Below are 15160 nucleotides of genomic sequence, written 5' to 3'. Positions count from 1 at the left end.
TATTAAAAGAAAAAGAACGTTAGATTGATCAGCGTGGAAGGTGACATTGCAGTTTAATCGGCTTCTGAAATTATTCATTGAGTTATATAGCTTACTGGTTTAAGCGTTATATTTATAAAACTTACTTTTGATAGATTTTAATTGACAATATCTGACTAAATGATACACACACGCTACATAGAACAATCTCATATATTATCAAATAACGATAAACATATAACTTAAAATTTAAGCGTATAAATCCTATGTGATACAATTGATGAGGCATTACAATACTTATTGTGTGAAAGTTATGAGTAAGAGACATTTTTTTGCGTGTGAAAGAATAAAAAAAACACCAGGTCGTCCACTAATCTTGGGTATCTAGTTTTGAGTTATCACATGTCGGTCACTCTCCCGACGAAATGAAGTTACGGGAAAGTAACTTAAGAGTTAAATTAATGCAAGTTTATTTAATATGCTATCTGTATAATTTGAAGATAAAAAGTACAACGTAGTATATACAGAACACATAATATCGTGATGATTACTGCGTGCATTTAAAGCAAGAATCTTGTTAACAAATCTGTGGAAATATATAACACATTGTTACCCTTAATAGAAAGATGCTAATTAAGAAGGTCTTTTAAAGAATAATTAGTCATTTTTTCTCGTAAGTATATTTTGATTACACTAACTTCTAAATATGGCTTATTATCTAATCATACGGAGATACTTACTCTAACATTATTATATTATCATTGTAACTTTGTAACTCTAACGCTATCGTAATTATGAGATAATGTATTAGTTCTTAGAAAAAAAAAGTTTTCACCATTTGGGCAAGCTAAAGTTTCAGATTTATTGTGTCAAATTTCGTACTTATTATCTCGACCTAAGGTTGATCTTGAGATAATAAGGTTGATCTTGTCTTAATAAGACACTCAAAAATCTACCTGAAAGCCATCTAGTCGACGGTCAGATCAACACAAAAATGGTACATATTATTGTATAGCTTAAACTGTCAGATATTCTTTGGTACTCTTTGTTGAACCCATCTGCGATAAGTCAAGAGAACTTTTATAATTTGCAAATGTATTTTCTTGATTCTTGAGTGCCTCCGTGCAAATGTATGTCGCAGCTTGGCCTTTAACTTCGTCGTTCATCATGTGCATATTTTACATAGCCAAAATTAATCACCTTGTCCATACGACATGCGGCGTGTCTCGGATTTCTCAATGCAAAGATCATGCGTGTGATTAACGTTTTCTTTGACTGAACACTAGTTTACAAAAAGAAAAATAATATAAATATAACATAAGTCCAATTATAGTTATAGAAAATGTATAGTATCATTCGGCACAAAATTCTTGATTGCATGCAAGTTTTTGGGTTAAAATGTTTATATTTTGCTGTTATACGGCTCCACCCTGCGTCCGTCGAGAGCAAAACACTTAAGGTTTAAGCACCACAATATGATTTGTCTTTGGTGTTGTCTGTAATTTTTCTATTGTCATGATATTTTGCATCCAAAATCCGATGTGAGTTTGTGAAAATGCTGTAGACTCTTTATGTCTTGAAAAATATCCAAATGTAGTATCCTATCCAGAAGCAAAACAATTGTACCTAAATAAAAAAAGGAATATTATTGTGCTGAACGAACGCATAACTCGTTATAAATAAAAAGACAAAAACATGGAATATTTGTGACAAAAACGTTTCAAACACGTCATTATCATGAAGAGTTGCAGTATAGAGACATACTTTACAAACATTATAGATCATATTATTGTTTTCCTGTTGTGCAAATCTTATATGTATAAACAAGACTATTGCCAAGCAATAACAGTCCCCTACCGGCTCCACCACTGTCAGAAATTCAACCATTGTCAGAATATTTTTTTTATTTGTTGCCATAGCAACCAGATTTTTTGACGTAGGAACAAATGAAATGACGTGCATAATGTCCAGTCCATATTGCCGTCTATACATGCTCCAAGTTTCATGAAAAAATATTAAGAACTTTTAAAGTTATCGCAGGATCCAGAAAACCACCATTTTCAGCAGTATTTCTAGTCTATTTGTTGCCATATCAACCAGAAATTTTGACGTAGGAACAAAATGAAATGACGTGCATAATGTCCATATTGCCATCTGTCCGTGTTCCAAGTTTCATGAAAAAATATTAAGAACTTTAAAAGTTATCGCAGGATCCAGAAAACCACCATTTTCAGCAGTATTTCATGTCTATTTGTTGCCATAGCAACGAGAAGTTTAGACGTAGGAACAAAATGAAATGACGTGCATAATGTCCATATTGCCATCTATCCATGTTCTAAGTTTCATGAAAAAATATTAAGAACTTTTAAAGTTATCGCAGGATCCAGAAAAGTGTGACGGACGGACGGACGGACAGACAGACAGACAGACGGAGCACACACCAAAAGTCCCCTCCGGTGAAACCGGTAGGGGACTCAAAACTAGAAATATAGAATAACACACGACACGTATAGTTTGCTTTTTTTCATCTGCAGAGAACAATGCTATTGTTATGTATTGAGCTTACCACACACGTTGCTTTGGTTGTCGTTGCCGCTGTCTGTATAGTTATAGATATATACATTAATAAACAGCCAGCAAGTATTACGTTGTTTATATGTGCTGATGACAATTTCACTATCCTGCAAAATATATAGAATCGCATTAATATAAATGAAGTTATTTTCATACTCAAGGCATCAACATGATCAAAAATATGCATTTTATATAAGTTGATATATGCAAAATAAGCATTTATAATTGGCACTTTTCTGGAAAAAAATGATTGTTAAAAAAGACATAATCGAAAACCTTTACCAAAACATCTTTCGCAACGCAGGCATAGACGACAAATGTTCAATCATAGCTAGATCGTTTGTTTAATCCATGTGTCAATATAAAATACATATGAAATCTGAAGCTGGACACTTTCTACCAGTTTTTTCTCCTAACAATATTGAAAACTAAGCAAGCGAATGTGACCATGATTCCAACACCTGCTATCACAAAAAGGGTGAAGTATAATGACTTTGGGATGGACTTCTCTTCGTGATTCGTTAAGAACAGTATCACGTGTGATAACATTATCGGTAGTTAATTATCTTAAGCTAATTTAATAAAAATAAAACCATTCTGGTTGCATTTATTTGTGATACGATATTGGACTTTTGCGACAATTTTGGATTTGTATTCAGGATATTTATTTGTTTGCGTTAACTGTTTTAGAGATGTATCTCTTAACTTTTTCTAATGAATTGTCCATCTATTCACTTTTAACCAGAATATGAAAGGACATCATGTCAATTAAATGCCACCACCTTGAAAATTCAGTATTCTCCAGGTTATGTTTCAATTTAAATTCACGGTGGAGCACAGTACGGAGTCTTACGATCGGCCTCTGTTGTGTAAGGGTTACTTAAAGCCACACACCTTATTTGGCAAAGTAAATTTGAGTATAAATAAGAAACATATTTTATCTATGTCAATAAGAATGTATCTGGTGGTTCCAAGGTAAAAATCCGTCTTTTTGCGCTTAAAAATTTAAAAATAATCGCGTTTGTCGAAATAGATGTATACGTCTAGAAATCCTACTTTCGGTTTAGAAAGCGATACCGTTTGAAAAATGATAAATTACTTGCTAACTATGCTATAGACTTAATTTTATCTATGCCAATTAGAGTTTATCTGGTGGTAAAAAGGTAGAAATCCGTCTTTTTTTGCGCTTAAAAAACTTAAGAATAATCGCGTGTGTCGAAATGTATGGACGTTCAAATTGCATCTATATGTATTGATTAACATGTATTTCATTTCAAAGTCAGAGGCAAGGTGTGTGGCTTTAAGCAATGTGTTTTTGTCACTTTACGTAGAAAGATACCCGTAACTCTTCTACTTATTGTTTTAAAATATAAAAAAAAACGAAATATGTTTAGTATTAATAAAGTTGTCGCAGAGCAGAAGTAATCTTGAAAATGTACATACTGGCATCATGTATCAGGTTCTTTAAGACTCTTTTAGTTTAGCCCCTGGAGGTTTGTTTATTGCATGAATAAACGTTAAAACATATCTGCAAGAAATTAAATCCATCAAAGGTTGGTATGAGAAAACATGGGGTTAACATAACACGACCAATACAAATGATTGGACATGTAATTGAACAAAAAATGCGAAAATTACGTATTTTAAGAGTTGCAGCTAGAATTAAAATAAACAACTGTCATAAAGCCTTCCAATGAAGAGACACGTTAATGTACACAGTTTTAAATGATCTATCCAGTGGATTTTACAGTACACAAATTGTTCACATCCCATAGTCTTGTTGATTGTTCATGGTCCTATTTATGTGTATTTTCTTTGCTGTTGCTTTATATGTATGATATAATTGTTGTTATTGTACATTTGTCGCATGTGTTGTCTTATTCGTAAACAGCACTTACTACCATAAATTGCAACATGGCTGGCTGGATGTAATAGTATATATCATATAACTTTCACGTTATCATCATTTTCCAACCCTATAGTTATACAATTATTTTACAACGAATGAAAATAACCTAAAACCATAATGTTGGATTTATGCGATTATATGTCTTGATTCCACGTACATGTATGTCCCTATTAAAAATTTTCATGTTTTGGGTATATAAAAAGAGTAAACCTTGTATATGTAGTTTGTAATAAATAATAATATTTTTACTAAAGAAATTATGTACAGTATTATGTAATAATCATAGCAATTGTTAAACTACGCCTGACATTATGTTGTCACAATGTATTAACATTCCCACGAAACATGAAATAATGTTTATTTATTGTTTATGTAAATTGATATTTGTTCGTATTGATGTATGTGTTTTTCATTTTCTTTAAACGCATGCTGTTATTGTATATGTATGTAAATGCAATGGGCTTTACGTGCTTAATTCTGAATAAACTATTATGTTCTGTTCTGTTAAAACGAGCAATGTGCATAAATTTAGTGTCTTAGAACGTTAACATTTGATTTGAAGAAGAGGAAATATATTTAAATGTATCCCACTTGAAAGAATAGTGTCGCTACGACTACTAAAATTTACAAAAGCACATACACAGCTAAGTATAACGAAGGCAAATACAAGTATACATAATAAGTTGACGATTGGAACATATGCGTGAGAAAATCTTGGAGGTTGGACACCAATTCTTGTCCTTATTGGCCAATGCTGTTCTTTGACATGTATGCTTTCACTTTACTTTTGAAAATAGCATTAAATACGTTGATCGATTAAATTAAGCAAGAGAAACTCGGGTTTTCATGCCTGAATCCTCGAGGGGATATGTCGTTAGGACCCAGGTTCTAGTCCGGGTAAGGCAAACCTCTGTGCCCCGCCATTATACTGACAAATTGCCATAATGTAATGCTTATCTGTATGTGTGTGTGGTGGGGGCATGTTATTTCCTTCCCGGCTAATTATTGTGCCGTGCATTCAGAGATTTTAGAATTAATTTGAATATAAGTATAGTTACATCGAGAGAGCGCAGTTGGTGTCAGATAAATGTCCCACTTGACGCACGTCTTTTTGAGTTAAACTTTATATATGAATGTTATTAAAGTACATATTCGAGTCCTTATTTTTTCCATCGTGCATAATTCGATAACAAACTAAATATGCGCTGAAAGTCATCATCTCTAGACGATAGTATCCCTTGCTAGAATAATTTATTTCCCTTACTTTCAATGTCAACGTTAAGCACGAGGTGTTGCAAAAATTAAAAAAATCATACCATGTATTTACATTTTTTTATAAATAATTTCACTATTTGCAAAATAACAAACGTCTTAACAATATTGATACGTTTTTTGATAATCATCAAATGAAATACTATTTGTTTTTTCTCACACTCAATATACTGAGAATATATTTCATTTGGTGACCCCAAAAGCAATCTTTTTGTTTTGCTTTTGGTTATTATGTTCAAATATAAAAACAAACTTAAATGACGTTAAAACCCGTTTTATTTTCGAATTGATGCACAATAATCGAGTTTACAAATTAATACTCCTGCGCCATTTTGGATAACAGTTAGTGCGCCGTATATTTCAAAGGCAATTTGTAGTCGCTGCTTATGAATGTGTTGAAAGTCATAACTACTAAGGCCGTCGTGTCTGTAAGCCGTCTTGATCCAAGCAAAAACCATGTACAAATGAAAATGTACAATGCGGTATTAGCTTAGACAAGATTCACAAATGGTCACGATCACATTAAAAAGATGATGGTTTTTTTTCATAACAAGATTAACACATTTAAATATGCTAATTGGAATAAACTTTGGCCTTCTAGACATTGGATTTCTCTAGACCTCATTGCAGAAAAGTGCAGTGCACAAGAAACATAACTCTTGTTTTCTTATTGTGATTTATTGCCCTTTTTATTTGTCTATTTCAATTTTATTCGAAGCATATCTTAAAAACTAAATTTAGTATCAACTTCGACCTTCATTGGTAAAAATATCAAATTGGGGGCAAGTGATGCAAAAATTATGTAAAAAATAAAGACATTGATAAATATTTTTAATTGAACAATAAACGCAATAAAATAGTCGTATTAAAAATGTTAAAGCGAGACTATAGGATTTGTATATGTGTTAAATTGTAATATATTGATAAAAATATGTTACATTAACACAAAATATGCAAGACAAATTATACATTAAAGACGAATTTCAAAAAATGCTGCAAAGCCACATTAGCGCCCCGAGCCGATTGTGACGAAGATATAACCGAAGCATTCGTCTTTTATAAGGATCGGAGTAAGTGTTCGTGTGTCGTATGAATAGATATCGTTGCAGGAAATTAAAATGATCCGTAAAACTAAATTTAGATTCACATCGTACACGCATGATATACATGCTTGCGAATTTGACTCTACAGACATTTTCGATTTCAGAATTAAACATCTGGCTTATTTGGCATTTTTCGACAAATGTTCTTTTTAACTTTTATTTTAATTTATATTGAAATATATGTATATTACGTTTTTTACACATTTTTATAAATTCATAAATATTTGACAAAATCGTATAGTCTCGCTTTAACAAATAAACGCTGTTCATTGAACAAATAATACTTTTACATTTGAGGTAAACAAATCATGCTGACGAGTGGAAAATCATCGGAACATGTCCAACAGGACGAGTGCTTTAAGATCTTACTTTCGCGCCCTCCATAGCATCTTAAAAGCGAAACGAGTTATATTATTAGAACTTGATAGTTCGTTAGAACGGGCAGTGCAATGTAGAATAACTATAATCCATACTTCCATATTTTTAGAGTTATTGCGGTTTGTTGTTGTTTTTTAACTCATACATGTCCATATCTTGAAAACCATGAGTTATTGGCGAAAAGCTTAATAGGTAGGTAGTTCTCATAAAATGAATGTGCAATGCTCAAGAGCCAATAATTTTAATGGATATTGCTCTAAGTTCATATTTTCATTTTAATTTTTTATCTGCTGCATACCTCAAAAAGAAAAAAAGGTTTAGCCTTTTAACTTCAGGTACATTGATATCATTGGGGAAAATGTGCGATAAATCTTGCTAATTTGTAGAGTTATTACCATGTGTTAGTTTTAATACTTGTTTAGGTCCATTATGCCGTGCACAGGAGTCATTGTTAGTGCTTCCATATTTCGAGACCTATTTCCCTTTGTAACTTTATAACGTTTAAATTTGGATCGGGGAATACAACACAACCACTTTAAATGCCGTAGATGGATAGATAGAAATAAAGGCCATTTCAGTGTAAAGGATCCAAAACAACTGCTTTCAAAATTGAACGTGTATAGCCTTTTTAAATTGCAGTGGTTGAATTTTTACCTGCTAATGCCCTCTAACAAAGAATTATGCGGGGGTAGTTCGGGCGAAACAGGTGCGATTACAGTTCTACAAAACTTCCGTGACCCCGTGGCTGGTGTTCGCACAATTCAAACTATGTATTAAAGATATTTAAGCCCAACTCTTTACGGAATATAAGCGTTTTTCTTCTTGCCGCATAATAAAATAGATGTGTCTCTTCAATGTCTTTAATTTCAACAGTTCATTGGTTGTAAATTGAAACTACACAAATACAACAAAGTAGCCTCAGATCTAACAATGTCATTACTTATTTGCGCCACACCATGATAATTGCCGAAGGGAATATAGTGTTAACTATGTTCGTGTTTGTGGGGGGAGGGGGTAGTTATGTTCCAGGCTCGTAATTTTGATGCGTATGATGCGATTACAAAATAAATTTGCGCAAATGAGTGACGTGTCGCATCCAAATACAATCTCGCTCGCTACGAGGTAAAGGTAGCAGTACATAATTTGATTCGTGTGCATAATGCTTATAATGTATTTAATGAAAGTATATGCTCGTGACCAGCTCATATGCCAAATCAATGTCAGAGTTGAATCGTTTTTGTATAATCCTGTAATCATATACAGTGTTTAAACTGAAATTACAGGTTCTTGCCCGGCACATAACTGAACAGTGCATGATAGAATTGTGAAGAACATTTGCGCCAATAATCATTTTATCCGGACGACGTGTCGCGTGAAACCTTATGTTGTATTAGTGGAGACAGTGGTCTAGTGGTAGGATACTGGTCTAGGGATCGGAAGGTCCCTGGTTCGATTCCCGCTCGGTGCACTGGATTTTCTGCGCAAACAATTAATCCCACGCTTGCTCTTCTCCACCCAGGTGTAAAAATAGGTACCTGTGAGAGACATTAGTCAATGTGCCGTGGCTGCCTTCGGCGCCATATGTAAACGGACTACTTAAATCCCAGTGATCCGGGTGTTAATGTCGAAGTCGGCTGAAGATGCATACGTTATCGAAGCAGACTATAAACCCCACCTTTAACCTTTTTATAAGAGATTGTTGATTTTGAAGTGCCTGACAGTTGTATTTTTAGTGCATTGGCAATTTTTTTTATATTTCAACAACAGCAAGACGTATATGTACAAACTATTGGCCTGCTCAAACATGCTATACCAACTGTTGACATAATGTGCGGGAAACAACGCTCATTTATGTGTCTAGTTTTAACATAGCAGACATCCGTTATATGCTGATTAATTGCTAGTTATGTATATCATGTATTGATTTGAGAGATATTTTGTCAATCCCTGGCTTATGACATCAATGTCAACATCTCTTTTGTTTATTTCAAACACTCTTGAAATTTTACTGTGACCCTGTCAAATTTGTATGTTGCCATTGTGTATTTTCGCAAATTCTCTACTGAATATTGATAACATATACATAATAATAACATCTTTACACATATACATTTAATAATATTGAATACATCCATACAAATGTTATTTTACAGAATCAAACTATCACTAGTCTATTCTTGTTGTTAAATCCATACAAACACTGCACATTAGTAAAAGATATAATCACAAACATTACAATCAATATAGTAGTATGCTATTCACACATTAAAAAAAAAATAATGCAATGTCTCCATTCCTTTATGTTTTTACATTAAGTGATAGTGTTGCGAGGTCACATTTTGACATACTATATGTTGCTTCATACATTAATATGTTTGATTTTTATTAGATATAATGCTTAGATAGGTAATTACCTCAAACTAACTTATATAAGATTTTATCGACAAACACTCTATTCGATTGTATAGAACCAGTAATTAGTGTCATTTGGAGGACATCTTGCAATTAATCCTTGGGTGAGGATCATTTCTACGAAATCCCTGACCCTGTGAAGGAAACCGTTTCCGTTTCACCATCGATAGCAATAGTTATTTTTATTAGATATATGTTCAGCGTTTTAAATTTAAAAATACTACTTATGTTTTATTGTATTTAAAAGGCATATTTTAATCATTTGTAGATATTCATCAAGCCCATCCTGCTAGATTGCTTTCCTAAATAGATAATTATTCATGTTTAAATTTAACGATGGTAGTTTTGTATCTGCATTCGGTTAATTTTTCCATAAACTCATGGACGAGTATTATTCCAATGCCTTAAAAGTATTAAATTTTTTCCACTTACTTATGTACTTTTCTGTACTAATAATATTTATTAACATATAAAAAAACCAGTGTTTTCTTGAAAGATAACTGTTCCATTTAAATATAGTGACAATATATCAGTTTTTCTTAGATTAAAAAACATTTCAGAGTTTATATTTAAAGATAATACTTAATTTTTTTTTTATAAAGTGATCTTATCTTTCCAGATATAACTGGCTAATTCTGTTAGCCATACAAGAGATGTATTATCCCTTTGTCAAATGGCAAGGTAAAACTAAAGGTGAAAGGTCAAACGCGTGCATGTGTCAGCTCAGTGAATAAGTTACAAGTATTCACAAAGTGCTTGAGATGTTTCTGACCGGCTTCTAGTAAGAGTAACGACCATAGTTTCAGATTTTTAATTTACAAATAAAACTTATTTGTTTTCATAAATTATTTCTCAATGTTATTTGTACAGGCATCTTTTTAAGCTTTCATTAAGAGCCACAACTACATTGTATTTGTTTTCATAATCATATGACAGATTATGCATTTAGAAAGGTTTTCAGAACGAGATTTCTGCTTTAACGTTTAGTGTTTTCATTTAGCAATTCTTTTTGATTGTTTTCATTTAACGATGATTGTTTATTGTTTTCATTCGGCTATTTCTTTGTTGTGTTTTTTTATATATTTTTTGTTTCAGTGTTTACCTGATAAGATATTGTTTCAGTGTATTATTAAAGACATAGTGGTCATTCAATTAAGATTAAGATTTCAGTTTGTCATTTACATTTACTAGTGTGTTTTATAAAAAGTGTCGGAATCTTTTATTTGAAACAAATACCTACACTTATTTCATTTAGAGTCACAGTGACAGTGTTTTTATTGACAGATCAGAGTTCCAATGTAGAGGTACTGTTCCTTGGATTTTTTGAAGATATACAAGTGCATTATATTTGTTAAGAGATGCAGTTTCGTTGTTTTGATAAGAGATACTTGTTCAGGTATTTTCACGAAGAAATTCTTTTTCAGTGTTCACATGTAGATGTTATATTTTGGTGTTTTCATTACGAAATTATGATAAAGTATTTTAATATTCAGAGATACTGTTTCAGTGTTATGATGTTCAGATACTGCCTCAGAGTTATCGTATAAATACTGCCTTACTTTTTTTATTTAGAGATACTTTTTCATATTATAAATTTGGAAATACTGTTTCGGTGTATACATTCAGAGATTTATTTACAGAGACCCGGCTAAAATACGAGCTAAGACGCTGAATTACGATGGCGAAGACTTTGTGCTCGACATTGGTGAGGGGGATGTTAGTAAATGCGTTCTGCATATAATAAAATCACGCTACCAATCGGCAACTTCGTCCGCAACAAACATATGGACACCAATATGATGTTAGTTACAAGTAATTTACATCTTTTTAGTTGACTACTTCTGAAGTGTAAGTTGTTAGTAGTGTTATTTCTGTTGAGTGTATTTTTTTATATGTAAAACATATGTCAAACCACTTATGAATCAATTAAATATCTAATTATAGGAAAATGACGCGAAAAGGAGCTTAAATGCCGCTTACTGAGCATTTATGTTCTGTGATGTCCCTCTTAAAATGTATGCGAACAAACTTAATCTAGATCAACATACACTTTCCGTAATACGTGTTATAATAAATCCAACCGTTGAAGGATCACCGATAACATAATTATATGCAATTACGCACGGACATGCTCTTTGACCAAAAGCACCCACAGAACAAATCAATCAAATTCTTTATTTCCCCATAATGGAGATTTTGAGCATGTTATAATAACAGTTATCTACAAATTATGATATAAGTGCATTATAAATATACATCTGCATGTGATACAATTGAAGTGTATGATAGATACACAGTGCGTTTTTTTTCAAGTCCATGAATACTTTTTTCAAAATTAAGGACTTGTTACAAGATGTTTAACATAGACATATTTTACAAGCAATATGTATACAGTTTACAATGAAAGTGTATGACAGTTGCAGAAATACATTGTTTTTTCCTACTCCGAGTATGGGTTCTATTGGAGCCCCGACAACTCTCAAGCTCATGTCTATGCTGTTCATGGATTCGAGTTGATGTTTAACTGAATTTCCGAATGCTGTGTCTATCTGGTCGAAGTAACTGTGTCTAAACGAGGACAACACTTCGCATTCACACAAAACATGTGCCATATGGTCGTAATATATATGTTCGAAATAAAATGATTCAACAAATAATTTGTATACCTTGTAAACACATTTATTTAAGATATTATTTAGACATATATGTATTAAGATACAATGCGAAAGATTTTACCTAATGAGCTTATGAAGATATAGTGCCAAAATATTGCAATACGATATAATACGTGTTCACAAGCAAATACATTGCAAACAGGCAGCATCATAATTTGGCTAAAGGATTATTACATAACGATTTTAAAATGTCAAATTTAAATAAGAATATTGTTAAAATCATAGAATAACGCGTATGTATAAAGACATTCAATATACATGGTTAAAGTTATTTCATGGAAAATATTTTGAAAAAATTAACTCATTCTAAGTGCAACATTATGATGTTGTCACTGTGCTGTCCAACAGTCAGCCTTCCAGTACGAGCACTGTAGTATACAGATTCTGGATAATACAGACCATCCTCCTTGTGACGATATAGAGCCAAAATATTACAATATGATATAAAACGAGTTCATAAGCAAATTAATTTCAAACAGGCAGCATTATAATTTGGCTAAAAGATGTTTACAAAATGATTTTAAAAGGTCCATTTTAAATATGAATTTTGTGTTAAAATTAGAGAATTACGCTTACGAAAATAGATATATAATATACATAGTTTAAGTTATTGTATGGCAAATATTTTTAAAACTTAACTCATTTTGAGTTAAAAACTAAGATATTGTCACTGCTCTGTCCAACAATCAAACTGCCACTACTCGCACTGTAGTATACAGACTCTGGTCTATCCAGACCATCCTCCTTGGAAGCCAGCGTCACCACTCCTCCCTTACCATCCACCTGAACTACGTTGTGAGATCCCCACCCACATACAAACAGCTGTCTTGTCTCTGACACGTGTACACCTGTAGGACCTCGAAGTGTAGGATCCTCCAAGGATGACAGGACAGTCCCATCCGTAGACAGGGTGAAGAGCTTGCTGTGATCGTGACTGGTTACATAGAGTCGTGATCCATCGGGACTTACTGCGCACTTGTACACTGAAAGTAATGCAATATAAAAATGTGTTTATAATTGAAGTAGAACGTTACAATTTAATGTGGTTTATGCATTTGCTGAATGTATTAGTCGACGTTATAATGCACGTTATACACACTAGCATTTCGTTAAGTATGGAATATTGACTTTATTAATCACGACTTTACATATTCCAATTCATTTGATTCGATTTCCAATTACACATTTATGCAATTTAGAATGTAATAACTGGTTTATGTTTATTCAGGTTAAAATGCGCTTGAACCCTTCTAACGTAATACACTCTGAAAGTAACATTACACATATGCGTCGGGAAAAGCATAGTTATTATAATAATTCTACATATAGACAACAATTGACGTAATTTCAAAATGTTGTCACAAAATCATGAACAAAATACGCTCAACAGATTTTTTAACGACTCTATAAATTGTAGTTTTTAAGTAACAATTATATCTATGTACAATAAAATATATCGTTTTGCGTGTCAATTCTGAGTATTCCAATTATGTATTTCGGCAAAAGTTTTCATACGTGCGGGCTTGACTTTTGGGACAAAACAACGTTTACAGCCTTATATGTGTTTAAATACCGTTCAATGCACTATTCATGAGATAAGTTGATTACAGACAAGATACTTCGACAATGAGAAATTGCTGAACGCGGTCAAGCTTCCGTTATTCTTGATTCTGATATGATCACCATTGTCATTAAAATCGATATTTAATGTTAGTTCTTCAACAAATTAAAATATATCTTTCTTAATTTTCAGCTACACCTATGAACATACAGACATTAGTAAACACATCCGTCAACCCTACGAAGTAGTAATACGGCCTTCGAAACTAACCCTACTTGAAGGGAAATATCGCAAGTTATAAAGTATACAAGTTTTTTTTTAGTATGTATTGAATGTTTAAATAACCTAATATTTATAAAAAGTTGTTATAGGGAACACTTTTAGCGGGTGTGGAGTAGTCAGTTGTGAAAATATTTATGAATTAAGTGTATATGAACTTCCGCTTAACACTGATGATAAATTGGAAAATAAATCCTCTAAACAATGGTAGCGCTGTAATTTAACAAGCTTCAATAGATGATTTAGCCGATTTTTTTTAAACATTTAATATCAAATAAATGGCTCACTGGAAACTAAATTTAATAAAATATTATAATCGTATAATAAGGTGAAAGTGTAGAAAACACTAGAAACATTCAAACATCATTTTTTTTGCATAAAATAAAATTTATAAAAAAATGAAATAATAAAAAGGTTGTTTCCTTGCTTAATTCGCATTAAAATACAGTAGTTTCTTATACACACTTTAAATTAATATTTCGGATATTATTATCATGTAATTAAGTATTGTGAATCTCTAGATGAAGCTTTACAGATTGATACAGTACAAAATCTTACGGCCGACCAGTTATACTACAGGCTGTGTGAAGTGACGAATACTTGTGCAAATGACTGTTTCCCAACTAGGCGATTCAGAGGACATTTGAAGCCTTTCTGGATGGACGGATGCCCTTACCGCCCTCCACAGTCAAATGGCAGGGTCACGTGATGCCAGGCAAAGAGCTGGAAGACCGAGAGGAGCTCAGTTCGTCAATAAAAGGAAGATGAGACTAATGTCAGGAGGGTTATTCGACAATGCGCGGATCGCTACACGGCCGAACTTGACAATAAGATAGAACATGATTCTATGCATGATACTGTGAGTTTCTGGAAAACGGTTAATTCCAGGAAACATGAATCCGGAGCCAATTTTGGCGGCGGTATAAAATTTTACGGAACGACGTATAGAAGCCGCAAAGATATAGTTGACCAGTGGGCCAAGTATTTCACAGATTTATACACTCCACCCAACTTACCT

At 32.7% G+C, this 15160-nt stretch overlaps 1 protein-coding gene across 1 annotated transcript in view; it reads right to left on the bottom strand.

The window, feature by feature from the left end:
- Nucleotides 1-11799: 11799 nt before the first annotated feature.
- The window catches only part of LOC127882163 (uncharacterized), a 61098-nt gene continuing 57737 nt past the window's right edge, over nt 11800-15160 (bottom strand). Inside the window, exon 6 of the mRNA XM_052430638.1 lies at nt 11800-13285. Within this exon, the coding sequence (XP_052286598.1) occupies nt 12942-13285 (344 nt within the window). The 3' untranslated portion in view covers nt 11800-12941. The remainder of the gene's footprint in view (nt 13286-15160) is intronic.

This window comes from Dreissena polymorpha, chromosome 5 (assembly GCF_020536995.1).
Source record: "Dreissena polymorpha isolate Duluth1 chromosome 5, UMN_Dpol_1.0, whole genome shotgun sequence".
NCBI classification, from domain to species: Eukaryota; Metazoa; Mollusca; class Bivalvia; order Myida; family Dreissenidae; genus Dreissena; species Dreissena polymorpha.
The sequence above is the reverse complement of the archived record's forward strand: the minus strand, read 5'-3'. Positions and strand labels throughout refer to the sequence as shown.